The sequence below is a fragment of the Amia ocellicauda genome, chromosome 4, assembly GCF_036373705.1.
Source record: "Amia ocellicauda isolate fAmiCal2 chromosome 4, fAmiCal2.hap1, whole genome shotgun sequence".
Classification (NCBI taxonomy): domain Eukaryota; kingdom Metazoa; phylum Chordata; class Actinopteri; order Amiiformes; family Amiidae; genus Amia; species Amia ocellicauda.
Window position 1 is genome coordinate 10,519,337 of NC_089853.1, and position 27,892 is coordinate 10,547,228.

At 39.1% G+C, this 27,892-nt stretch overlaps 2 protein-coding genes across 3 annotated transcripts; one reads left to right on the plus strand and one right to left on the minus strand.

Annotated features, from left to right (window-relative positions):
- Positions 1 to 2,541, minus strand: bet1l (Bet1 golgi vesicular membrane trafficking protein-like). The gene is made up of 4 exons (XM_066700995.1): positions 2,479 to 2,541; positions 1,994 to 2,085; positions 1,607 to 1,663; positions 1 to 1,347 (listed from the first exon to the last, which is right to left on the minus strand). Exons 1-4 carry the CDS (start codon positions 2,495 to 2,497, stop codon positions 1,180 to 1,182), a joined length of 336 nt encoding a protein of 111 aa, XP_066557092.1. The 5' UTR covers positions 2,498 to 2,541; the 3' UTR covers positions 1 to 1,179.
- Positions 2,542 to 3,957: 1,416 nt separating this feature from the next.
- Positions 3,958 to 27,892, plus strand: ric8a (RIC8 guanine nucleotide exchange factor A). Of its 2 annotated transcripts, XM_066700996.1 has the most exons (11): positions 3,958 to 4,189; positions 9,045 to 9,092; positions 9,494 to 9,511; positions 14,742 to 15,365; positions 16,093 to 16,187; positions 18,832 to 18,982; positions 20,178 to 20,273; positions 20,649 to 20,793; positions 21,493 to 21,637; positions 24,005 to 24,124; positions 26,572 to 27,892. In XM_066700996.1, the coding sequence occupies exons 1-11, from the start codon at positions 4,100 to 4,102 to the stop codon at positions 26,690 to 26,692; spliced, it is 1,653 nt and encodes a 550-aa protein (XP_066557093.1). In that variant the 5' UTR covers positions 3,958 to 4,099; the 3' UTR covers positions 26,693 to 27,892. The 2 variants fall into 2 exon arrangements, with proteins under 2 accessions (XP_066557093.1, XP_066557094.1); XM_066700997.1 differs by lacking the exon at positions 9,494 to 9,511.

Sequence of the window (27,892 nt, forward strand, 5' to 3'; positions counted from 1 at the left end):
TGAATGTACCTTGAAGTTTATTCTGCCAAGTACAAATTCACAAAGCAGTGGTCCCATTTTATTTTTGTACCATTATTACCTATGACCATTGGCAGAGGTACGAGCATGGTAGTGTAGATTGATTATTTGGATAGTGTATTTTAATAAAGTATATTTGCCTGTAGATAGCTCAGAGATCTTTACATTTTCTACAAAGCACCCCCTACTGGACATTACTGAATGATAACATTTCAATCCCATTTCAAAAAACTGTGATCAATCATTATCATTTGAGAAAAGGCATATAAAAATAATGAAAGAACCAAGTGAATTATTTTGTATTATTGTAATAAAGTAAAACCTAAGGAACATGTCCTCTTGGTAATGGGTTGTTTGCTCCAGAACATCAGTGTCTTTTATCAGAATGAAACTTGAAAACACTGGGATAATCTTCAATTCATAACAGCAAATGCATTAATAAAACAAACAAACAAAAAAAAAAAAACACCAAAATAAAACTTGTTTCAGTTTATCATTTACAGTAAACTAGAAGGCTGCAAATATCTACAGTTGGAAGCAGGAATGGAAAATATAAATACAAAAAAAATTAAAAGCAACTTTGCCCATAGTGCATATTATAATAGGGGGGTAAAGAAACCCTTATCTTCTTCACAGTGCATCTCCCCTTAACTCATAGGTAAAGCAGCTTGACACTCCCACCCCCCCGGGACGCACTTGTGCACCATAAGGATATACTTGGATTTGGCATTCCTCCCAGAAAAATCCAGGTGATCTCGAAAGAAAAATAAGCATTACAGGAACCCTTCAGTGTCTTAATCGACCAGGTCTTAAAATCTCAAGATATTAAATATATTAAAGTTTCACATGTGCAAAAAAAGTAATAAACACCCCCCAAGAGAACACCACTATCAAGAATTCTGACATCACACACTTAATTCTACTTTCCAAGACAAGGTTTAAAGTCAAAAGCACAAAGGAAGTAAACCAGTATCAGAAATCTTTGTCTCCCATATTAAAAAAACAATATATCTGGGGGTCGAAGGGTGTCATCAACTTATCATGAATGTTAATAAAGCAAAGTGTTTTTGATTTTGTTTTTAAACTTCTCATATAACTGAGATTTGTTTCAGTCCTAGTGACTATGGAGGATTAACAAAATATGATTTCCCTGTTGCCTTTCTAAGTCTGTGTCCTGGAGACCAGGTAGTAAAGTAAGAAAAAAACCAAGACCAGTCCAATTGAAACGTAGCACAGTATTTTCCGGTTGTCCCTTCCAGATCGAACCATCGTAGAGAACCTCTTCACACTTCCGGTCAGGAGGCCCGTGGCACTCAAAAAGTTTGAATCCTTGGGAAACACACAGTTCAAGTTCAAATAATTTTAGCAATAACATATAAAGATCATGTAGAAATAGCTTTCTACATGTATACATCTTCCTACAATTACCAGTGCATTACAATAAACCAAATATAAGCTGCTGTAATTTAGATAGTAGCATAAAAACCTCAGTGCAAATAGCTGCCATATACTTATGTCTTATTTTGTGTAATTGTTGATGAAAGGAAGTTAGCCTGGTATGAGTATCAGACAGTCAATTAAGACTTACCATGCCATCAAGATATGAATTCTGCTCTTCCGCGTCTTTATCTATATCAAAGGCCAACTGTTAAAGTAAGGTGGAGAAATACGTTTTTTAATAACAGGTGCATCCAGTCTAAAGCCTGCATGACTAACACAGAAAACATGTTTTTTATGCAAGCTCATTTACCCTTTCTATGCAACGTTAAAGGCAATGATTAATGTGCTACAAGTGTAGTGAAACCGGTGACTTAAGGGAACACAGGATCAGGTGCGATCTGTATCTTCTTGTTACAGTGGGGACTTGTTTTATTATAGGGCTCCTTTAGCTGTAATCAAAACGCGTGCAGTTCTTAAGTCAGCTGCCACATTGAACCCCAGTGTTTAAAGACAATTAAAAATATTAATTACAAACCGATTTTAGTCTGGAAACTTTAGTAGCTAGGTTCTCGGTCAAAAGCTTGTTTTCGGCATCCAACATCTCATCCACCGCACCGGAGCCATGTCCTTATGACGGCACAAGAGCACATAACGAGAAAGAAGCAGAGGTTTACCATCTTACTACATGGACACTATCAAACCTATAAGAAACGTGTTGGCTGCTTTCTCCAGTTTTCAATCATCAACAGAGCAACCCTTGCGTATTGCAGCTCGGATTTGACATTTATCGTCAGCCATTTCGTTAAGTTGGAAAATATGAAAGAGTCGCAGTAAAGATGTACTTAGTTTCAGTAGAAAAGTATTTCCTTACTGCACATCTTCTCTATACCAACTGTGTCACCAATTACTTTTCAAAGATTATCAAAGAAGACACATTTCGGTTTCTATAAAGATTAATCAAATGATTTAGGTTAACAAATAAAAGACTACTTAATTTTGACTACGTGTCCACTTTTTTACCTCTATTCCAGTCAGCCATGTTTGTTGACTTCCTCCTTTTCCCTGAAAGGCGGAAGTAAAAGTGATAAATATTCTACGTCACATCCTGTAGCGTGTTTTAAGCGTGGGCTGCCGGGCGCGTTGTTTTATTCACCGCTGCATCAAAGCGCTCTATGGGAAGCACATCTACCGGGTGGGTGGTAACGCAGGGATGAGATATTAATATGGGGACATGAATAGATGAGAGCACAGCCCCTACAGATTTGCTAGAATATACAGAATAACGTTGGATGAGATGTTACGATACACAGTATCTTTGAATATTTATTATATTTCAATGGCAACACGATTTCTAAACTCGGTTTGTTGAATAGACAATATGTTTGAAAGTATTCTACGTAAATAAATCAATTAAAACGTTTTTAGAAAGTCTCAATGATTAAATAAATACTTCAAAATGTTACATATTTCCCCTGCAATATTATTATTATTATTATTAACCAATTAAAAAAATATAGGCCTAATTAAAACCTAATGATCAATACAATTGTGTGTAGAATAATATATAATTATTATGTGCAAATAGTAATGTGGGTCTGGTTATGTGCATATACTGCTACCTCGTGGTAGTTTCCGAAAATATGCATCGTCATACGAATTCACAATAAATTGGCTTCTCTTCAAAATTAGAGTTGCCCATCTAAGCGAATTTTCAATCGCCGATATTTTTAATCTTTGAGTGTGGATTTCATATGACAGTCAATATTTTAAAGTATATAAAGTTTTTCGTTTTTAAAATATAAAATCCATATATGATCAACAGAAATCTATCGATAAAGGCCTCCCCAAGATGTTTGCATTTTTTTCGAAATAAAGTATACAGATGCCAACAGCTGCATGACAAGTAATTCGTGGATTAAGAGGTATTACAATTGTTATGATGCCAAAACAAGTTCTTTAATCATTTGAAGCAACAATTGTATCTGATAAAGTTCCCGTATATAATAAAGTATGATTGGCTTTCAAAACTAATTATTTTATAGCATGCATTCTTTAAAAAATGCATATTGTTTTATGCTATGCAAAAGTCGGTCTTAATTTGTTTAACCGATTTCTGTGAATGCATCCCCTGTAGATCACTTTTTACCAGAACAAACAAACAGACCTTATATAATGTAATTTAAAAAAATGACACAATTCTGGTTATAATATTATTTATTTGTATCTATTATTTTCCAGAAATATCTGTCCTGCCCAGTACAACAGTTCGTTTTCCCCCAGTCGCCAATATCTGTATTTCTCTCCAATGTGCAATACACCTTTTGAAAGAAATCTGCCGTGAATCCTATCCCGGGATTGTAGTTTACTTTCGTTTGACCCGTTTGCTTATAATCTTATAGTGGGGGGAAAAAATAACCTGCTTATGGTAGTCAAAACCAGAGTACTACAACTCCCAGAACCCCTCAGTATAAGCTTACAATCCTCCGCTAATCTTATCATCCCAGGGTTTTCGAGTTCCAGGGCTCAGAGCTACAGGAGTCGAGATAACGCCGAGAGTCCCATCGCAATATTGCAATAAGCTGAGCTGGTGCATGGTGGGCAGGTTGCTTGGAAAACAGGGATCTGCGTTCGAGATACAGCAATGAAAATGGATTTAAATGCCATCATAGAAACGGTGCAAACGGGAGACCAAGATGCCGCATTGACGGCACTGCAGGCATACAATAAAGAGGTATATTTCAATTTTCAATGTTCAATGTTATGATACTCATGTATTTGAGATCTTGTTGGATTTCATATGGCGTTTTTGTATCCATAAAGTATGTTTTCCATGCTGTAGGTTTAAGGGCATTATGCCTGTTCTGCCATAAGTGTATTTACTTGGCTTTGCAGAGTAGCCTACTGTCAAAATAATGTTTTCCCATAACACGGCAGTACTGCCCTGATGTGAGCATCTTAAGTGTGACTGGTTTAATGATATTGATGTGATCTGGATTAGGGGCGGCTGATTTGCAACTGTAATGCGTTTTAATGCTATTGCAACTGTCAATCACCAAGCTTTCTATTTTAATATATATATATATATATACACACGGCATATTGCTCGCCAGTAACTTGTCCGTGTATAGTGCAGTATTGTAAGTACAGCATGATGATTCCAAGTTATTAGCTGTACTGCTCTGTGTTTCTTATATCATTTACATAGCATGCTTTTGGTGGTGAAATTTTTGTGCCAAATGCACCTGTTATAATAATAGCAACAAAAACAACACATAAACTAATAATTATTAGTTGTAGTAGTATTATGGCGCTTTATAACATGATGAATTTAATATCTGTGAATATCTGCAGTGAATGTCAACTTTAATCCCTGGTTTTTAACCTGTGAAATGCTGAGGACATCACAGTACAGTAGAGTGGGAGAGCACAAAAAATACATTTATAGCAATTTGCATAGACTAGGGGCTGTTTTGAAGAGGTGTTGTTCACTCTAAACAAATACACACTTTTTAAACTAAACAAAATAAATAAAGTATTTTGTCTGGAAGCTTTTTAAAACAAGTACAATTTACCAGTAATAATATATATATATATATATATATATATATATATATATATATATATATATATATATATATATATATATATAGTATTGGTTTTATTTCATTAGTTTACAAAGGCATTGGTTTAACAACTTTGAAACTACTGTGGATCCTCCACTTGGAGAGCTATTAATTGCAACTTTACATATCTGAAGAAGAATGGGATTTAAACATAAATAAATAGGCAGATGGCTGTAGGAAACACACCAATAGCTATAAAACAATTACAATTTAAACATCTGTTTCAAGCTTGAAAATCTGTGGATTTATATCAGTTTTGGATTCAGATCGAGAGAAACATCTTTCTTCCAGGGTTATACGGCAAGACCATGGCACTATGCATCCCCCAGTTAGGCCAATCTCAGTAATAATACTTAATGGCAGCATAACTGTAGTCCTACAGCTTTCCCTTCAATTTATGGAGATTACATTTGTTTTTAAGCAGGGCTATGCAATGATTTAATGTTTCAGTGCACATGATTCTTTCAGGGATATTAACAGGGTTACAATGTAAACATTGTTGTTTGCTTCTGTTGTTTTGGTTTAATTGTTTTAAATAGTTATTTTTAGATAAAAGAGCATCAGGCTCCTAGTTTATTTCACAGTACCTACTTCTGGTGTAATTGTGATTGAATCAGGACATTGCCTGAGAGTTGGTTTTAACGGGCGTGCTTATCATTTTATCTGTATCCTCACATGGATGTTCTGTTATCAAGGAAATGTTTCACACCTTGAAATTGTTACAGATATGACTGAATAGTTTAAAGGGACATGACGCTTTGAACTCTTCAAGTTGCTATGTACAGTTTTAGTTCAGTTTTTGTGCAAGTGGCAACAGACAAACTTCATATCTGCTACAAGTCTTTTTAAGTTTTTAAGACTTCTATCCACACATATTTATAATTAATAGAAAATGTCCAGCCACTGCTACTCACTCTATTTGGAGATATTGGGGAAAACACAGATTTCCAGTAAGTGCACAATCAATATGACTACATCTGTACATTTTGGCAGTCCTTTTTTATTTTATATATGTTATTCTCTTTGTTATTGTAGTTTGTTATTATTTAGCTTTGTCATTGTTATTTTGTCCTTGTATTATTTTAGTATTGGTATGATAATTACATTTTTTTAATGTAAAGCACTCTGGGCTGCAAACGTTCTATGAAAGGTTCTCTATAAATAAAGTTAATATTATTTGACTAATGTTATTCTTATGCAACATTTTTTTTGAACTTTAGGCCCATCCCAAACTGTGTCTCTTGAAGTAATTCTTATAGTTAACCATTGGTAACTTGACAGACTCCAGATTCAGTCCAAGGATCTTTTTTAAGTTACTGTCTTAGTTTAGTGAACTGAAAATGTTCTGCATTTTCATGTCTATCATTTTGTTGTCAATGGTTTAGTTGGTTATTCCGTCCATTTATTAACAGAAAGGTGACACATTTCAGGCTTTGAGAAGAAAACAAATACAGCTTAAACTATCACTATCAGTTACACACAGAGGCACAAGTCAGTCAACTCCATTCATACTTACTAACCCAATAGAGACAATAGACAATATTAGATGTTTCAGCCCTTTCACGGCAATGTATGGTACAATGCCCTGCTGAAACAGGAAGCACATCCATTCAATGTTCCCTCTGAATCACAGGTTCCTAAACTTAGCAGTGCAGGATGCTTTGGAAAATGTGTGTAGAACACGTACAGAAAATGTCAATAAATGCCCCCTATCCAATGCAGGAAGTAATCATGCTGGCCTCTCCTGCGTGTCTGAACAATTGGATTAGGCAACTGAGAAACGTGAATAGATTCATGAGGCTCTGCCAAAGCCAGGACATCCGAATGGCCCTGTAATAGCTCGGTAAGTGAGCTGTTACGTCACAGAAGTCACTTGAGATAAATACCTCTAATCAGTGTCTCTCTGTGCGCTTCGGTGCCATTTGTTTTCTGGAAGAGCAACCACACAGTCACCCGGCACAGCCATGACAAGTGCGGAAGGTACAAGCTGGCGGTGCCTGACTGTGATTTGAATACAAAATGTTCACTTCCTGTTCCCTGATTAGGGATGGAGATGGAACTCTCCATGCCCTGGAGTTTGATCAGGTCTTGTTTGTGCTATAGTAGACACTTGCACAAAGTGTAGAGAATAATATGAGATTTATATCATTTTATGTACACCTTCTCAAAATAAGGTACCAATGCATGAGGTATCCTGAACTTGGGGTTAGTTTGTGTAAAAGTGCATGCAGCCAGAAATTGCTCAAACTGCTGAACAGTTTCAGCAGTCACTTTTCTATCCTTGTGATTCAGCTACACTTACAGTTTAGCAGTGCAAACTGACAGAAAAATTGTAGTTTTAGATTAAAAGAAGAGCTGTAGTCTGTGAAAGCCAATGTCCCATCCCCACCTCAGTGTATGCTGTTCCTCTTCCCAAGTATCTTTTCCTAAGTGGCTAGGATGGAAGCTGTCATTTGTAGATGGCTAAGCTTTACAAAAATATCTGCTATCCTTGCTGGTAGGTTACAATAGGTCTCCACAAAGCTTACAGAAGTAAAGTCAGGGCCTTTGCCATACACTGCCACAAATCTTGAAGGTCACAGAGCTAACTATCTTGCTTATTTCAAGAAATAATGGTAATCTTTTTACTCATACTGCCATAATACTGTCATTGTTCCCCTGCCTTTCCTTTCTCTTCTCACTGCTTTCATCTGTCACTCTTCCAGTTAACATTCTACCACACCCATGTGCACTCTTGTTCCTTTCCTCTGCTTCCATTGGCCCTGCATCTTCCATCCTGGTTTCTGGTTCCCTTCTTAAACCCCTCACTGCCCTCACTCAGGGCGAAGTGTCATCAGTTCTACCTGCTTCACCTAGCTGTGCTCCTTGTGCTCCTTGTGCTCCTTGTGCTCGCCTTTTTGTCCTGTTAGCCGCCTCTACGAGCGCTGCGCTTGGGTCCTTAGCTCCCGTGCCCTGCGGTCCTCCTTGGGAGACCATGACAAATACCTTCTAATGACTGTATAACACTACATATTTATAACATCATGTTTACAATTGCTGATCGAAACCATGTCAGCTATAATATACTAAACATATGCTATATTAACCCTTACCTTAACACTTCCCTTAATCTTAACCAAGTCCTATAACAAGTGTTATGAATACATAATGGCTTGTTATGTCCTTATGAATAATGGTTATGAAGGATTCTCAATGTGGCTATGTATAAATGGGTAATGTTGTAACAATATTGTGATATATTGTAACAGTTGTAAATTGCCCTGGATAAACACATCCGCTAATGGATAATGGAGGGGATGTCAAATAAAGTGTGAACAAAAGGAATTAATTAGCAATGTCCCTGGATTTCACTTATTAACTGCAATGTATTGAATTCTATCTAAGATAGTGTAACTCTTTATTCCACTGTTCCACTGTTCCACTGCAGTCATTGGTATTATATATATAATTGGATATCAGGAAATACCGCACTGTTTCATTTTATGGAGCCAGTAAGTTCATAGGTGTGAGGTGAACAGCTTTGTCAGACTTTAAAAAAACAAAAGGAGCATAAAAAAGGAAACAAGACAACAAAACAAGAAATATTGATATAATATATTGATTAATTTTCATCCCCTGAGACAAAACATTAAGATGTAAAGTGTTTGTCATGGCTATAGATTACATTGTCAGTGCTAAGTACAGTAATTGCTTATGACTTAATGAATAATGCACAGTGTACATTACCATAGACTTCCCAAGGGAATTTTCTCTTCCATTAGTGGTTGTCAAGTTGTTCAATATCTCTGCTTATTCATCCAGTACCCCCTAGCAGTGTGGGAACAATAATGCATAAGTAGTTATGGAATACTATCTATAACAAATATGTAATCATATTTACAGTATAAAAAATCACATAAATTACCAGAATCAAAATGATATATACTGATGCTTTCTTTTTTTTTTTTACTGACATCTCTTTAGAAATGCCAGTGTTTCACGTTCGATTCAGATGAGAGAGAAGAGAGACAGGTACGTCAATTAAATTATGTTTTTCATGTCAGCATAGACATTTGCTCAACGATGTACCAAATACGCATATTTCATAACCAGGACTTCAGCTCCTTGGAAAAGTGCAGAGAGACATCATCTATGGCCTTTGCTCACTCTGCTGTTTGCCCTTAAGCTTGTTTCCATAGCAACAAGTACTGCTCTTTAACAAATATAAAACCAAATGATATTTTAAACTAGTTGAATAGGGAAGATTGCCAAAATACATGCCCATTCTTTGATTGGTGCAATAGCTCCTGATTTTAAATCAGTAACTTTTGTGTGTCATTTTAATGAGGAAGTGTTGTGTTCCAAGATCATATTTAATAACATTAACTTTTGTTTATCTTCTTTTTTCTTTTTCTTGCATGCTTTTGTATTAGGAAGAAAAATCCGAAGAGGTATAACTATAGCTAATAGCAATTGTACCCACCCAGGGCTTATTTCAGGTGCCAAATACAGTATTGTAACAATCTTTCTGGCATAACAATCAGTAATAAAGAATTGGGAAAATTGACATATTAAGAGGAAAAAAGGTTGTGACAGTTCAAAACAATATGAATTGAAATAACAACAAGACAATCTAAATAGCATGCATAGAGACGTAATTAGTATTTGGCTTCTGGTAAAAATAAGCACTGGGCCCTTTTATTGTAGAGTATTAGCTTCTAAATTAGGCTATCAATAGACGTTTTCAAGGTGTTAATGTGCAATTGTTTTAGACAATGTTGATACCATAAAATGTAAGATACAGTAAGCTGGGGCAGCCCTGTTTGTTCACTGCCACACCCTGAATTCACCTGTTACAGTTCCTTTTTTCTTAAAACTCATCTTCTGTTTTCTACTGCTATGAAGCTCTATGGGTTGGTATTCTAGGCGAGTTGAAGGAAGACCAAAGTGACTCAAAACAGTCCCTACACGATAGACATGGTACAAAATGACTTCGGTACACCACTGGAGACACCACCGGATATCGGCCTAGGGTTAAATTGTGTTATAAATATGGGAACATGTGCGTCTGTTTTTCACACTGGAGTGACATGAATGATTTGAAGGCAGTGGCATCTTACCACAGGTAGCAGTCCTTGGCATTGGCAAACAATTAGAAGACTTCTGTGTATTGCTGATGAAAGCCATTATGAATGCGCTTCCTTTGAATGCTGTCTTTTTGATTTGCTAATTGTGCAAGTTGTTTTTTATTTATTTATTCCACTAAGCCTTGTTAAGATCTTGTTAGTTTTGTTTACAAAGTGATAAGATTTTCCAAAATTTGAAATTTAGAAAGTGGGATATAACAGTAATTACTCACTTAGCTGTCACTTTTATTTAAATTCAGTTAAAACATATCTCTCTCATCAGGCACACTCTCTCTCTCTCTCTCTCTCTCTCTATATATATATATATATATATATATATATATATATGTATATGTGTGTGTGTGAGAGAGAGAGAGAGAGAGAGAAAGAGAGAGAGCAGTGGATAAATAAGCTCCATTTGAAACAGCAGGATATTTATAGAGCTGATGACAAAATGGAGCAAGTGTAGCTACTGGCACTAAGTCTAATAAAATAATATAGACATCCCTTTTCCGGCTGATTTCAGCACTGTCCTGACATAGCAGGTACACAGCACTCCAGATGGCTTCTGTCATTAGGTTTTGCTTTCCTGCCAGATGCAGTGGGCTAATGAGTGAGTTGGTTTGCCATGTGGTCTTGTCCGCTGTGGCCTATGCTGAGTGCACTGAATTCAGTTCACCTTTCAATTTAATTTGACTAAAGTCCAATGAGACGCTTCCAGTCCACATCCTCTGGAGGCTGCACTGAACGGGAACTTGTTTAATTCCTGATCCATTGCTGCAGTGAGCCCTGTACACTGTGCTAGCAGCAGTTAAAATAATTCATTCAGGCCCAAGATGAAAAGAAAAATAAATACAATTAAAAAAAAACACTTCTCCCCAGCCACCAATCGCAAACTGCAAACTTGGCATTTGATGATAGCTTTTTCTTTGCCATAGACTTCTTGCTTCCACCCATTGGAAACCTGCAACCAAGTAGGTGGCTTAGTATTTATGATTGGCAGGTGGGTGGAATCTGTGATATAATCTGAGCCCTGTTCATCCATTTTCACCCTCCAGACAAGACATGTGCCGGCAACCTTCTGTATTAGAGACAGACTTCTTCTCATATAGCTAAAGGAAAATCTTCTAATAGTGGGTACGTAGCCTGTGCTGTTAAGCCTGCACCATATCTAGTAAGCAGGGTGCCACCTCCTGCAAGGACACCTGGGACAGTAGCTCGCAGTGTGCTCACGTGGCATCTAATGAATTAGGCTCCCAGTAGAGACTGTAACATGTGGAAGACAGTGAAAATCATTACATGTTTTTGTTTAGCTGTTACTCTTGATATCTCAAGATTTCCCAAGTGGCCTGATAGTGTTCACAGCCTCTGCCCCTATGTGAAGCAGGAGGATCACTGCTGCTAATTGTTGTTATTTTGCTTTTCGTTTCTTTCTGCAGGCTTGTTGGGGTAAGCAATAAAAAACAAATCTGTCTGCACGGTCCCTGTGCTGCTTCACTATGCACTTTGTGTCTTTTCATTTTAAGGGTCAATTAAAAGTTGCTGTTAAAGTTTACAAAGGAAGACATGCCTTTGAACATAGACCATATATAAAAAGTTGCATTTAGAAAACATGGCAACTTTTATGTCAATCTTGTATGAAGTAGGATTTTTTTTTTAACTGCCTCCGGCACAGTGGTTAATACGTAATGTACACTCTCAGTATAATAATGAAACCGAACATGAGTTTTAAATAGTGATCTATTTATAGACAAAAACAAGCTAAGGTACGTGATGCAAACTCATTGTGTTCATTTAAGGAATATGTCTTTCATGAAGAATTTGGGAAATTTCTAGAAGACCTACTACCATCCCAAACAGGACTGTACAGAGGGGACAGTGTGGTGACACAGTCTGTGACTCTGCAATGCAACCATGCAAGCAGACTGAGCCGATGTGAAAGAGTGAGGCGACACTGGACATGAAGACATTTTTTAAGAACATTTCAAAACATTCACTGTTTGCCTAATCTCTCCCGCATGGCAGGTGTGACAGTACTGTTCATTTTACACAACCTAAACAAGATATTAAGAGTTATTCAGCATGTGACAAAAAGTGACAAATAGGCATTGATTACAAACAAATGTCAAAGGCGTTAAATTTTTAGACCCAGACAAGGCTGACCTTATTTCAACTTCCCTCTGTCAAGTCTCATGTCATCTATTAGGAAAGTGAGTCTTCAATTACATGGCACCGTTGACACTCGCTCTGAAAAACCCATTAACATTTAGCAGCTATCACGGTGATACATGCTCAGTCCTGACAGAACATTTTCATTTTGCTCATCTGTATCCTAGTGGCCTTAAAACACCTGTTGCATGTGCTTGTGATTTACTTTTTCCTAAGGACCTGCCCTAAAGATCCAGTCTCCTTTTCACAGTGCTTATAAGTGTTAATGAGGCAGATCTCACCAATCATACATCACACAGTTAATGGGATGCCGCTGCTGGGAAATTATATAAAAATTGATCCCATGATCAAAGCGGAAGCCTGCTGAATGACATGCAGTTTCATAATTAAGCTAATCATAATCACTTGCAGCTTTTTTTTTCCCTAGTAGATATCTCCATATACCTAAGCCTTATATCCATTGCAGAACATCCCTGGGAAAATAATTGATAAGGATAGCTTTAGGAGGTGATATGTCATTGAGATATGCTGCTGTGTTCCAGTCACAGAGGGATTCATAATTCCCTTCTTAATCCTGAAGAGCAGGATTGATACAGTTCTCCCCCCAAGGGCAGCAATTCAGTGTATTATCGTTCAAATAAGGATATTCCTGATGGTACTACCAAACCTGCCCTCCCTACGTAACTGTCCATTAGTGTATTTCTTGTTTTTCCTATTTTCTTCTGACAAAAATAGTTACACTTGACCTACACCATAACAAAGGACTTTTTGTTTAAAGAGATGCACTTACAGTAAGTCATTCACTCTCTATGGTCTGTATTATTTTTTCCTGAGAGAGGATATTTTAAAACAAAATCTAAAAACCTCCTTGAAATATCTAAGCGTTTGTAACAACAGTAAAGAGCAGTCGGCGATCTTAAAATGAAGAACAACTGGTTTGTGCTCTGTGCATACAACCACACATAATTGTGTAAGTACTTTCAGGCCTAGCAAAGGATAGATAAATGTGCAGCTTTCAACGAGACAGCAGCTTGTGTTTGTATGGCACTTCATCACAGTTAAAGATCTAGTAACCCAAAAGGAAAGGGTAAACAAACAAACATTCTCACAAGAAGAGCCAAGTCACAGAGTTAATGCATCACTATTTTACACTACAATCAGACAGGCCCTTTGCTAAATTACTATCACGATCAGCAGTAGAAATCGAACATAACTTTACATTGCTTTGTGTGTCTAAGGAAAGCTGTGTGAAGCTATTTGGCATTTGCTTCAAGCTTGTATCTGAGTTCGCACAGAAGGGTTTTAATTTGGAGAGGCCATTAGCTTAGAGTGAGGTGATAGTATACAAATCTACTCCATAAAAATCCCAGCGATAAATTGCTCAGAGCTTGTTGCTTAAAATTAGTGTGAAGCTGACAGACTAAGAATGGTCTTTCCCAGCATCCTGACTGCCTTTGCAACTGTTACGTGGAAACTTGCTTGATCTTTAAATGAGAAAATGACAACATGCTCCTAATATCTTGAGTATTGTTAGTCTTTAGAAGAGCAGAGATAATGGGTTAAACCATAGTGTGTATGATTTGTTTGCGGCAGAATCAGATGCAGCTGCTCTCTGTAGTGCATTATCTCCCACTCACCGGGCCTCAAAAGACAGCTCTTGTTCGCTAGTTTATAAGGTATATTTTCCATTCCTAAACTTTAATCAGGTTTTATATACCCTCGTCTTTACACCCGCTGCCATGATGAATCAGCTAACCCAGGAATCCCTTTATTGTCAAACCAATACATTCCACCTCTGCTAAGAACAAAAAAACAACTCAGAAATACAGTATTAAATTACCAGTATATGATATTATTATTATAAAGAAGCAGCCAGTGCAAATATTTGTGACCTCACATCTACATTCAGCTAAAAGCATTAACCTTGAAAGACATTATAGATTCGGATGAACACCTTGTTAACATGAAACCAAAGCTTAGTTTGGTTTGGACATTCTAATAGTACATACCTTTGCTCACATTATGCCCAGTAGAACCAGAATTGTATTTGGATTTATATCTGTGTATGTCTTGAAACTGGTAAATTTACACACCAACCAGGGAACAGGTTGGGGAAGTGGAAGGCTTGTTTGTGTGCTGCACACAAGGGTCTATCATCCTATTTCATGAGGCACTATCCCATACTCTTTTGGGAACTATCTTCGACTTAAAAAATAGCTGGTAAACCTCCTTCTAAACCTCCCTGCGGGTGTTGAAATGTGGAAATGCTGTTCTTACTGTTTGTATTTCTCATGCTCACTGTTTTTCTTTTGGCGTTCCAGCAGTGTTGGTGTGTTTAATTTGCAATCTGTTTGTGTGTGTGCTGGGGGTTTTGTTTGTTCCCCAGCGACTAGGGGAGCTGGTGATGGCCTTCCTGGAACGGGATCTGCAGCCGTCCTGTCAGCTGGCCTGCCTGGAGACCATTCGCATCCTGTCCCGCGACAAGAGCTGCCTGGGGCCCTTCTCCAGCCGGGAGGCCATCCAGACTCTGAGTCGGCACGCGGGCATCGAGCACAGCGAGGCAAGCGTGACCCCAGAGCTCCCTGACGTGGACGTGATCGTGGAAGCGCTGAAGTGCCTGTGCAATATCGTGTTCAACAGCCCTGCTGGGCAGGAGGTGGGCGCCCAGTTGCGGCTCATTGTGGGCCTGACGGAGCGCATAAAGCTCTGCAACGACCGGCACTGGACCCACGAGGTGCGCTTCTTCGACTTGCGGCTCACCTTCCTGTTCACAGCGCTGCGGGTGGACGTGCGTGGCCAGCTGGCCCACGAGCTGCGAGGGGTGAGTCTGCTGGCCGACGCGCTGGACAGCACCCTGGGCCTGCGCTGGCTGGACACCTTCGAGGTGGCACGGGCTGATGGGGCGGATGCTGCTCTGCCCCTCCCCCGGCAGGAGACAGAGCGTGCTATGGAGATCCTGAAGATTCTCTTCAACATCACCTTCGACGCCAACCGCCGTGACGTGGACGAGGTGAGGCGAACTCGGACATGCCACTGTCAGTCAATTAATTAAATCAATCAGTTTTTATTTAGTATAGCGCCCTATAAAAAAATCCCCCTTAATTTCTCTGCTAATACTTTATATTACATAGAGCCCTGTGTAATCCTCTTTTTCTTTGTGAGTGCAAATGTATTTCTTTCCGTCATGAGATTAGTCAATTTTAAAATATAAGAAGTCAGTGATTACCATTAAAAATATATAGTATAAATTGGTAACGCAAAGCAAAAAAAATAATTAAACCGATTGTATAGGTACTTAATAGGGAGAAATAACCTGAAGAGTTTGCGGAAGACTAACTGCCAAGGAATGGCACGAACTATGAAAGTGAACACAAAGGATGATCTGTGTACATCTTCCTGTTCTCCCTGAAGCTACTCCTTTGTGACCTTTCACTGCATGAAAGACTAAAAGGCTACTTAGCAGCATTTTATTTCCCATTTAAAAAGATAATCAGCTGCAGTTTCACTGTCACTTTTTATTTGCCCTTAATTATGGCCAACACCTGGTCAACCATTGTAGCATTGGGCACAAGGATGCACACTTTTCAAAGTACTGTTATGCTTTAGACCTAATAAGAGAATGGGAGCTTAAATTGTTACCTTGCAATGTCTGCCTTGGTGATGGTGTTGTTGTGGAAAATTAGCCAGGCCAGGGGAACAGAGGGGAGATTTAATGGGCCTTCTCTCTCGATTGGCAGGAGGAGGCGGCTCTGTACAGACACCTGGGAGCCATCCTGAGACACTGTCTGATGAGCAAGGCGGATGGTGATGACAGGACAGAGGAATTCCACAGGTGAGAGAGCCCTGTGCACAAAGTAACACAGACAGCATTTGGTTGTTAATGTATTTTTCAATCTTTGCCCTTGGGGAAACTCATCCATGTTTTTTTGCTCCTTCTGAGATTTCAGTTACTTAATTTGCTAGCCTTAATTCGCTTTTCCTCTTGGAAACATTAAAAAAGTGTGATTAAACACATTATCGCTTATTTTAAGTCATCATCTAATTTGAGGGAGAAACCAGAAAATGTTCTTGAGTAATGGTGTCTCGGGACCTGATTTATGTTTTTATTTTTTTTAGGATGTTTTACTGAGTGAGGAAGCTTTAAAAATGGAAGAAACTCTGATTTTCTTGATTCCATTAGCTCATCTAAAATAAATTGCTGGACAAGTTTTTTGAAAGATCTGTCCCGCAGGTCTCTCAATTTTCCTCTGTTTCTTGAAATTCAATATCCACTTCAGTACAGGGTCACTGTGAGCTCACTTTTCAAAATTCCTAATATCAATTATATAAATTAATATAATTTTACATATTACAATGGTGTATTAAAAAATATAATGGCTCACTAGTCTTGTTGAATAAATTGGTCAATAAATTAGCCAGGAGCTCAATTCTTAGTTATCATTTTCTCCCACTGTAAATAAATAGGCTTTCATTCTCTTTGCTTATGGAAGAATGTCAAACTTGCCCCAGCTAAACTGTGATTGGTATCCTCTTTCTATTCCTAAGTCATACATTACATATTAGGAAACTGGAGCAGAACAAATTAAATGTCCTCTGTGGCTTCTTCTTCAAAACTGAATTATATGTGTCACCAAGAAACAGCTCACGCAACATTCACAAACAAACAAACAACTTGTCAGCTAAACCTGACAAACTTTGTTTAAGAAGTGGGTTTTGTATGCACTGAAATGCATAGGCTGCCTGAAAGCATTTCTCGCTGTACATCATCAGGGACAGAGGAGCTGCAGCTATCAGCACTTGTTTAGTAAGGTCCCTGTGTGCTAAAAAGACTAAAAGCCTCACAACCATCTGTTGGATATGGTGCTGCTGTTCTGGATTGTCTGACCCATACAGAGGAAAATGCATTAAGCTTGTTCTTATAGTTTCCATTCATGTCAACAACCTCTGGCCAATCTCTGTTTCCATGAATTGAGTTAAATGAAAAGGCTTGCTATGCTGGCACACAGCACAACACCTACATGATATTCTCTGTGTTCAATTATTCAGACAAGTTTAAAACAAACCGATATCCCTGTCTTAACACCAGATAAGACTCCAGACCACACTAGTTGGAGAAAAATAACAATTAATAATTCGGTGTTCATTCTCAACCATGGTGAATCTTCATATTAGCAGCCCAGCTATACTGTAGTATTCATCTTAATATTTTCTAGTTTTGATTTTTAGTTCATCAACTCCCAACAGAAAAAAATAGGTCATCTGCTTCTTTCTTTCTTTTTTTTGCCTCAAAAGTTATATTTCTAACCTTGTTTATTGATTTCCTCCACTGGCTGTGATTTAAATACTGTTTCTGTCCTTCTAAATGAAAGAGGCTTCCCTCATTCTTGTTCTGGTTTTCTATTCTCTAAAACGCAACAAGTCTTTCTTTTATATCAGCTATAGCAGTATGGTCGAGTATCAAACTTGCCCTTCCAATTAGGGAATGGACACAATTCCAAACTATTTGTATTAGCTTCATAAAATACATATATTTTGGTGATGAACAATAAAACCCCAAAAGATTGACATACCATTGCTTTTCTTTCCCCTTGAGAGGCTAATATTATTGAATTATCTTTTACCTAAAAACAAAACAAAATTAAGAATGTTTGAAAAATTGGTGAAACATGATCAGTGGAAAATTGATTGTTTAAACAAAATAAGCTCAGAAAGCCTGTCTTGAGGGGTCCATTGGCATTTCATGAGATTAATGGGAATTGAAAGCAAAATCCAAATCAGTGCTTGGCTGTAATCCCAGCCAACTTCCCCTCTGCCTTTTTTTAACCTCATTTTGAAGTCGAGATGCAGCAGTAATTACATTTTTCTTAAAAAAAAGGAGGCTAAGTTGGAGAAAACCTTGTTTAATGTGATATGAATTCCTGGATCTAAGGCTCATTAGAACACTTAGGCCTAATGTTTTCAATGATTTCTAATTGAAACTATTGAAGGTGCGACTCCCCAGTTAATCCCCCACAAGATTAGGATAACTGTTTTAAGATAAATGGTTAAGAGCACTTTTGTTTGGCTTCCCTAACAGAACATTAGTAGATAGGGCTTTTGTTTTAAGAACACCTACTTTGTGGGGTGAGCTTATAGCTATTTTTCCAGACTCCTAAGTTGTCTTCTCATCTAAACATTAATATGTTTCCCCTTTGTATATACAGCTATTTACTTTTTTCAATGGACGGAGATGCACAACATTATGCTATGCAGTCTCACAGTTTCACTTTGACAAAGGCACTTTATTCTTCCCATACAAACTTACAGACATCCACCCTCCTCATTTGAAATCTTATGCAACGTCTGGAAACTTCCTCTTGGATTTGAACCCCTCCCCCTCCAAAGTATTATCCATGGTGCATTCCTAAAAACAAAAACAGTCTGATGCGAGTCCTCTGTGCATATGTGTGTGTGTGTGTGTGTGTTATGTCTTTCAGTCACACTGTCAACCTCCTGGGAAACCTGCCGCTGATGTGTCTGGATGTGCTCCTCATGCCCAAGGTCCAGCAGGCCTCCATCGAGTACATGGGCGTCAATATGGACGCCGTCAACATGCTGCTGGACTTCATGGAAAGGAGGCTTGATCGGGTGGGTGGTAGTGAGTGGAGAACCTCTGGACTTCCATTCTATTCCACTGCAGGTCTTAATGAATCGTATATTTATTTATCAAAAAGATCTTTAAGCCAGATTATGCAGAGTGGTAAGTAAGTATGTTAGGAGCCCAGGGAGTCGGCTTTTTCATTACAGTCTTTATTGACTCTTATCCTTAGTCATTTATAAGATCTTTAGCACCCATTAATTAGATAAGTTAGTAAGTATGTAAGTAAGGCTCAATCAAGTGAACAAATTCCTGCTTCGATCTGTTGGCTGTTTTTTAACTTATGTTATTTCAAAGAGGTGGTGTGTAGTGTTGTCATTCTACTGTCATGCACCCTTCAATATCAGGTATTACTCTTTCAGTTGGTGTATGCTCATTTTCTTTCCTGCTTCAGTAACTGCAGGATGGAGAGTAATGCTGGGGAAAGACCTTTAAACAAGTTCTCTAACCTTTGGAGCAGATCTCTGTCAGGAAACAAGAATGTGCCACTGCATTAACCTCTCATGGAGCAACTGCTTTACTTAGCTATACTGCTTCCCCAATGTTGCCCTGTCATTTGCAGGATAATCACTCCAGCGAGATGTCCCTGCCTGGGGGAATATGGTGTTTTTTTTCTACAGTTGTGTGTGTGAAGGGCTGTGCTTATTATTTGCTTCATTGCCTGCTTTTGTTTTTGAAGGAGAGTGTTATAGCAGAGTGCAAAGGATATTGGGGGAAACAAACAGCAGCTGGCATTTCTTTAATAAAAGCTATTGAACTCTGCTGGGTTGGAGGATAATTGAGTGAAAACCTTAAGCTGAGCTGCTGGTGATGTAATTCTCAGGTTTAAAAGTGAATGCAGTGTAAAGAGACAGATAAGTCATTCAGATCAAATGCTTGTTAGATTTTGAGCCCATATCGAGGTGAATTGTTTGGTAAATGGTTCCAAGCTGGTTGCTGAGGTTCTAATTTTAAAAGGTGACAGATGATATGGAGGGTTGAACTTCTCAGCCTTAAAACCTTCCCCCTCATGAGTTGTAGGCTCTAGTCCAGGTCAGATTGTCTTGATTTTTACCTCTCGTGGGCTCCACTTCCTCTTCACACAGCTCTAAAATGAGCTGTCTCACCAAAATGAAGTTTTTTTTGGTTGATTTAATTTTCCTATTGTGATTTTGAAACATAATCAAGTTCTCTGTGTAATTCCAGGGCCACAAGCCGAAGGAAACCCTGACACCTTCCCTGAACCTCTTGACAGAGAGTGCTCGAGTGCACAGAGAGACCAGGAAATTTCTCAGAACGAGGGTGAGGACTAATTTTCTCAACTACATAACCTTGACAACCAATACAATCCCTCTTGCCCTGTGACATTTCTGGTTTTGAAGAAATAGGCTGCAGGAAGTCACAAGAAGTTACACCATTTCCAAAGTCTCAAGAAGAACTAACTTCCACCATGTTTTAATATCTTGAGCTGTGGGTTTCCCACTGATGGACAAACCATGGTCCTGGAGTCCTCCAGGTTTCATAGTTCTCTTAAAACACTATCTGCTTTAATTTGGCAACAAAGTGGATGAGAGTTGAGCTGGATCAAAAACCCAAATACAGTGTGCCCCTCCAGGACCAGGCCTGCTCACCATTGCTCAAAGTCAAAGCCTGGGTCTGTTCTTTATGTTGTGGCAGGTCCTCCCTCCACTGCGAGATGTTAAGAACAGGCCGGAAGTGGGCAACGCTCTGCGCAACAAACTGGTGCGGCTGATGACTCATATAGACACCGATGTCAAGCACTGTGCAGCCGAGTTCCTCTTCGTCCTCTGCAAGGAGAGTGGTGGGTGGAGATCTGTGGAGAGGGGGGCTAATTATATCTGACAACTTTCAGATTCAGTAGGTCAAGGGGCTGTGTGCCATAAGAGAGAGGTCAGTAAATATCAGGTGGCATAGTCATGTTCATTCTTGGAGTAATGAAAAAACAAAGATATGGAAAAAATAAGTTTGTAATATTTGTAACACCTTTTGGTTTTTCATATTGGAAATCTTAAGATATTGTTTTCAAGTCTTATTTTATATACTGTGTGTAGCTCGTACTGGCACTTAGTTAAGCAGCTCTTCATGTCCCTTTCTGCATACATTAAAGGCATTCATTCATTACGGGTCGTTGGGGGTGTGTGGCCATCACAGTCTATCACTGAGCTTCCATTCTGTCGTTGATTAGATCACAGTTCATGGTAGGTGGACATGGGACAAGGAAGCATATCGCAAGACTTAGTTAAGATGTCAAGGTGTTTTCAGTGATGTAGAAATTTCACAGATGATAAGTGGCAGGGTTGGGAAGGGCACTGAGATTTTTTCCATTGAGCATAAAGGAAATATAGACAAAACATACAGATACACCCATTCACATACCTTTTGATACTTGGCTCACGTAACTCACAGCTGCATATCTGTTCTTTTCTGAGAACACTGAAGGCTTGGTTTCTTAATGAAGTGCAGGAAGTCTCGTGAGGGCTTGTATCTCTCCTGCATTCAGTCTCCAGGTTTGTCAAATACACCGGTTATGGCAACGCAGCAGGCTTGTTGGCAGCCAGAGGTCTGATGGGAGGCGGAAGGGGCCACGGCAGATACTCAGAGGATGAGGACACTGACACAGAGGAGTACAGAGAAGCAAAACCCAAGTAAGGCGCAGATGTGAACCTGCCTTCTGGCTGTAAGAATGTGATACAATAATTGTTTAGTGGTGGCGCTTTGCATTATACAGTGAGGGAAAAAAGTATTTGATCCCCTGCTGATTTTGTACGTTTGCCCACTGACAAAGAAATGATTAGTCTATAATTTTAATGGTAGGTGTATTTTAACAGTGAGACAGAATAACAACAAAAAAATCCAGAAAAACGCATTTCAAAAAAGTTATACATTGATTTGCATGTTAATGAGTGACATAAGTATTTGATCCCCTATCAACCAGCACGATTTTAGGCTTCCAGGTGTCTTTTATACAGGTAACGAGCTGAGATTAAGAGCACTCTCTTAAAGGGAGTGCTCCTAATCTCAACTCGTTACCTGTATAAAAGACACCTGTCCACAGAAGCAATCGATCAATCAGATTCCAAACTCTCCACCATGGCCAAGACCAAAGAGCTGTCCAAGGATGTCAGGGACAAGACTGTAGACCTACACAAGGCTGGAATGTGCTACAAGACCATCGCCAAGCAGCTTGGTGAGAAGGTGACAACAGTTAGTGCGATTATTCGCAAATGGAAGAAACACAAAATAACTGTCAGTCTCCCTCGGTCTGGGGCTCCATGCAAGATCTCACCTCGTGGAGTTTCAATGATCATGAGAACGGTGAGGAAATCAGCCCAGAACTACACGGGAGGATCTTGTTAATGATCTCAAGGCAGCTGGGACCATAGTCACCAAGAAAACAATTGGTAACACACTACGCCGTGAAGGACTGAAATCCTGCAGCGCCCGCAAGGTCCCCCTGCTCAAGAAAGCACATGTACAGGCCCGTCTGAAGTTTGCCAATGAACATCTGAATGATTCAGTGGAGAACTGGGTGAAAGTGTTGTGGTCAGATGAGACCAAAATCGAGCTCTTTGGCATCAACTCAACTCGCCATGTTTGGAGGAGGATGAATGACCCCAAGAACACCATCCCCACCGTCAAACATGGAGGTGGAAACATTATGCTTTGGGGGTGTTTTTCTGCTAAGGGGACAGCACAACTGCACCGCATCAAAGGGACGATGGACGGGGCCATGTACCGTCAAATCTTGGGCGAGAACCTCCTTCCCTCAGCCAGGGTATTGAAAATGGGTCGTGGATGGGTATTCCAGCATGACAATGACCCAAAACACACAGCCAAGGCAACAAAGGAGTGGCTCAAGAAGAAGCACATTAAGGTCCTGGAGTGGCCTAGCCAGTCTCCAGACCTTAATCCCATAGAAAATCTGTGGAGGGAACGGAAGGTTCGAGTTGCCAAACATCAGCCTCGAAACCTTAATGACTTGGAGAGGATCTGCAAAGAGGAGTGGGACAAAATCCCTCCTGAGATGTGTGCAAACCTGGTGGCCAACTACAAGAAACATCTGACCTCTGTGATTGCCAACAAGGGTTTTGCCACCAAGTACTAAGTCGAAGGGGTCAAATACTTATTTCCCTCATTAACATGCAAATCAATTTATAACTTTTTTGAAATGCGTTTTTCTGGATTTTTTTGTTGTTATGCTGTCTCTCACTGTTAAAATACACCTACCATTAAAATCATTATCATTTCTTTGTCAGTGGGCAAACGTACAAAATCAGCAGGGGATCAAATACTTTTTTCCCTCACTGTACTTTGTTTGTTTGGAAGGTAAAGCTGTGTGTGTGTGTGAGAGAGAGTTTGTTTGTGTATGTTGTCACTGAATTTGTAAATAAAATAAGCAGAGCTCTCAAATGAGAGTGTACACCACACCACTGACACCATCTGGTGAAGCAGGGCTGAAGTGGTCTTGTCATTATCATTCAGATGAAAAGCTATTCACTTTTCGTTTATTACGATGCAGGAAGGAACAATTTTGCCTACAAATGTATATGTGCATTTATTTGTTGATTTAAATAAATAAAGGTATGAGATTCCAAGGACCTGAATAGGCTTCCTTAATTCCATGGTTAACAATGTGATTTGACGAAAACAGCACTGTTCAGTTGGGCTGGGAAAAGCATGAGGAGGAAGGATACTCACCACAAAGTAAATTGATTCACTTCATGTTACTATTCATGTATATATTCTTTGTAAAGTGCACTGTAACAATTCCTATGTGAAGGGGACTAAATTAAATAAATATTGATTGATTGATAGTAGAGTGTTTTTACACAATTCTTTTCAGTCTTTAACTTTAGTTTTGTTACTCTATTAAGCTGAGAGAGAGCACCCTGATAACATTTTTCATACTCAATAAATCACAAATTAAGCGTATTTGGGGGTGTGGGGGAAAAAAAGCTGAAAGCGCTATAGCTGACAAAAGCATATCTAAATGTAATAATTGTTTTTTGCAGCATTAACCCAGTGACAGGGCGTGTGGAAGAGAAGCTACCCAATCCCATGGAAGGAATGACAGAAGAACAAAAGGAATTTGAAGCAATGAAATTAGTCAACATGTTCGACAAGCTCTCAAGGTGGGTTGGTGTGTTACTGACAGAATATTAGAGCAATTTTCCTTCACAGTAGTTTTGAAAACAAGAGCAGATGTTTCACAATTCTAGATGTTCAATTTCACAGCCGACAAAACACTGCCACATCCATCTTCTAACCTGCGGCTCACTGTACTTCATCCTGTGCCTGTGTTTTGACTTGCAATTACACTGATAAGATGCTCTGCAGAGGAGTTTTGCTTGTTTGTTCTTTCTTGGTTAAATTGAACCCCACTAAGTGTAATTGTCAGACACATTCCATTCGGCTTCCATCAATTTCTCTGATGTACTAATATTATTTTGAGACGCAGTAACTACTTTTCACATACAGTACTGTGCAACAGTTTTAGGCAGGTGTGAACAAATGCTGTAAAGTAAGAATGCTTTGAAAAATAGACATGTTAATAGATTATATTTATCAAGTAATTAAATGCAAAGTGAGTGAACAGAAGAAAAATCTAAATCAAATCAATATTTGGTGTGACCAACCTTTGCCTTCAAAACAGCATCAATTCTTCTAGGTACACTTGCACACAGTGTTTGAAGGAACTCAGCAGGTAGGTTGGCCCAAACATCTTCGAGAACTAACCACAGTTCTTCTGTGGATTTAGGCAGCCTCAGTTGCTTCTTTCTCTCCAAGTAATCCCAAACAGACTCGATGATGTTGAGATCAGGGCTCTGTGGGGGACATACCATCACTTCCAGGACTCCTTGTTGTTATTTCAGTGCTGCAGTCCTTACATTTGACATTTTTAAGTACTGCACTATATTTCTTTGAACTAACCCTCATGTGAACTCCTGACCCCAACACACTTATTCCCAGTTTGAATATTTCATTTACACTTCAAGGCAGGCATTTCTGAATTCCCTTTCAGAGCTGAGGGGAGGAGGCAGCAACGGGAAAGTGTCAAGGGAAAACTGACACTCTATTTGAAGTTGCTACTGAAGCTCTGTGTGTGGTTGGAAGGGCTGCAGGGTGTTCTCTTAGTGTCATGTGTTCACCAGTGTCTCGCAATGCAATGTGTTGTGTGTGGCATTGCCAGTTGGGCAGAGCTGGTAAAGACCTACCCCACTGGGTGAGCAAGCAGTCTTCATCTTTATGCCTCAGACTCACACTTTTCAAAACTCATGCTATAATTATGGCATAATTTACACCAAAAAAAAACTGAAAGAATCCACAAAAAAGTTTGGACTTAAATACCAACACATAGGGTGGAAAAAAGGCATGGTGGCCACAGCATAATGTAACCTAAAAAGTTCAGATATGAAGAGTCTAAAATAATCCAGAGAGAGATTTAGGGTCAATCAAAAATAATTGTATTCTGAGCAGCTGCACAGAAGAGGTTCGTGGGGCAATATCACTTTTATGCAGGCCGGAGTGGAGAGAGAGGTAATAGGTCATAAGTCTGTCCCGTGATGAGTGAAAGTTTCTTTTCTGCCTGACAACTCATGAGGAATAACCATATATGGTCAAGCATGAGCAAACTTGAGGTATGTGTAAGGTTTTATATTCGGGGGAAATTTATATTGCATTTTATTAGTATTGCTGGTAAAATCTTATTCTTATCAGACCCTGTCCTTCTGGGTATCTAGGCTGAATTATGGCACAATATAGTAGCACAGTAAAGCAGGGATCACATTCACAGACACACCATGAAAAATATGCAGTTCTTAAGATATCTATTACACCATCCTCGACTGGCACCATAAAATAAAAAAACAGATGGGTATAAAGAGAGAGCTCTATCTTGGTGCTGATGTAAAGCCTGACTGTGGGACTGACCTGGCTCTACTATGCTTGTGTCAGCTAGATGTTATAGGCGCATCCCTTTTCAGATGAGGGGCAGCTGTCATCCTGTGACTGGCAATGTGTTTGGCAGATGGAGAGAGCTGTAACTGCAGCTGTTCTTGTGTGCCCAGCAGGATCCATACCCCCATGTCTCTGGGGCTGCCATACATCATTTATACCCATGGTACATTTCCATAGCAAGCTGGGAGTCAATCAAGGAAGGGCACTGAATCTCACAGCCCAGCATATTAAAACTCACTTTGATTATATCAAAAATACTGATAATCTTAAGATCGGGACAGAAACAAAAGCTGCCTTTTATAATATAATATAATTGCATAGCCCTATAAGTTTGGCTTGGCTTCATCCTAAAGGTAAAGCAGCTGAAATAAACAAAACAAAAACTGATGAAATGTAAAAAATGCAGGAAAATGATTTCAAATGAATCAGAAAAGGCCTTTCTGTACTGATATTTTTTTAATCAAAACTTCCACCTCCCCACTAATCACACATTTGAAGCCCAGGATGTTGAGGAAGTTATTCTGTGGTATTCCTGCTCCCCCTCGGTGGAAACCTTCCATGATGTACTGAATTTGTAATTTGTCTTTCTGATTTAATGTGGGCTTGCAATCTGTCTTTGCAGGGACCAGGTGATCCAGCCGATGAGAGTGGGAACTGATGGGAAGCTTGAGTCAATGGAAGAAGACATGAGCAGAATAGGCCAGCAGAGGTCATCCTCCAACTCAGACAGTGACGTAGACTAAGAGGGCCCAGACATATCTGAGTTTATTCCAATTTAGTACTGGTGCTGTATACCTATAGGTCAAAGAAACAATGACTTCCTGAATCCAATTAATGAATTTACTTTTTTTTTCCTGGTTTCATGTCTGCTGTGACAGGTGTACAGTGTGGAGACCATTCCAGCAAGAGGTGAAACACTACTGACTAGTGCTCAACTCCAAACCCATCTGTTTCCTTAGACCCGTACTTGATTCCAGAAAATACTGGGAAGCTGAATTGCTAAGGAAGAGGTGCTTCTGCATTTCTGTAAAGCAAATCACACTTTTCTCCTCTGCTTCATCTCTCAGAAAGATGGGTTCATGCATTGTTCACACCTTGTTTCACTGTAGACCAGTCACCAAACTGGGCTCCAAAATAGAGCTTTCTTCAGCACATGTATTGTAGCTTCTGATTCCTAAATCTTTCCTCTGTTGTGCCTAGTGAGTTGCGTTTTAGCTGCTTAAAATGGTCTTTCCTTGAAAATTAGGCTCTGCATTCCACCATTGAAAGAGTGATGTGAGAGTAAAACCTACTGTTTTTTTCTGTTATTTGCATGCCTCTGTAACTGTAACTTTCCCCCCTGCACTGTGAATTCCTCAGTTCGATTCTGATTGACAGACAAATAACCAAAGAGGAAACCAAAAAAGCAGGACATTTTGGGGACAACATTTGCAGAAATCTCTTATTTTCCAATGTAGACCCTTATGGTGTTGTGCTATATTTTACATTGAAGTTGCTAGAAACGGAAAAGAAAAACTATGTGGTACGGTTTTAGTTGTTTTTCTCCCCATCTGTATACCTATACAGAAATTAATTATTTTAGCAAGCTCAGCAAAACATTTATAGTACTGCAAAAACAATGTACTCCCAAGCTTTACTTTTTGAAACGTTGAGGCTTGACTGGTATCGATGTTGCAGCTCTTAGATTTTCCATGTAGAGATTTTGCACAAACTAGTACCATCTTACCTACATTCTGAAGAAGCCCAGCAATCTTGTCATGCAGCGTCCACCATCCAGAGATGCTCAATCCTCGTAAGGGCCAGGATCTGCCATGCCTGCGTCATTCTTGAGTGGTGGTTTCATTTAGAGCAGAAACAGCCACATTCATTTATTTATTAGTGTAAGATATATTAGGAGATGAAGTTTAATGTGAAATAATTAAATAAAAAGCTTTTAAAATGCA

Bases quoted from the DNA above. Each gene is read 5' to 3' on its own strand.
- bet1l (XM_066700995.1), bottom strand. The intron at 1,664-1,993 runs GTTTGTAATTAA...TTACTTTAACAG, and splicing joins AAGTTTCCAGACTAAAATCG to TTGGCCTTTGATATAGATAA. The intron at 1,348-1,606 runs GTAAGTCTTAAT...GTGTTTCCCAAG, and splicing joins ATTCATATCTTGATGGCATG to GATTCAAACTTTTTGAGTGC.
- ric8a (XM_066700996.1), top strand. From the start codon at position 4,100: ATGAAAATGGATTTAAATGCCATCATAGAAACGGTGCAAACGGGAGAC. The intron at 4,190-9,044 runs GTATATTTCAAT...ACATCTCTTTAG, and splicing joins TGCAGGCATACAATAAAGAG to AAATGCCAGTGTTTCACGTT. The intron at 20,274-20,648 runs GTGAGGACTAAT...ATGTTGTGGCAG, and splicing joins GGAAATTTCTCAGAACGAGG to GTCCTCCCTCCACTGCGAGA.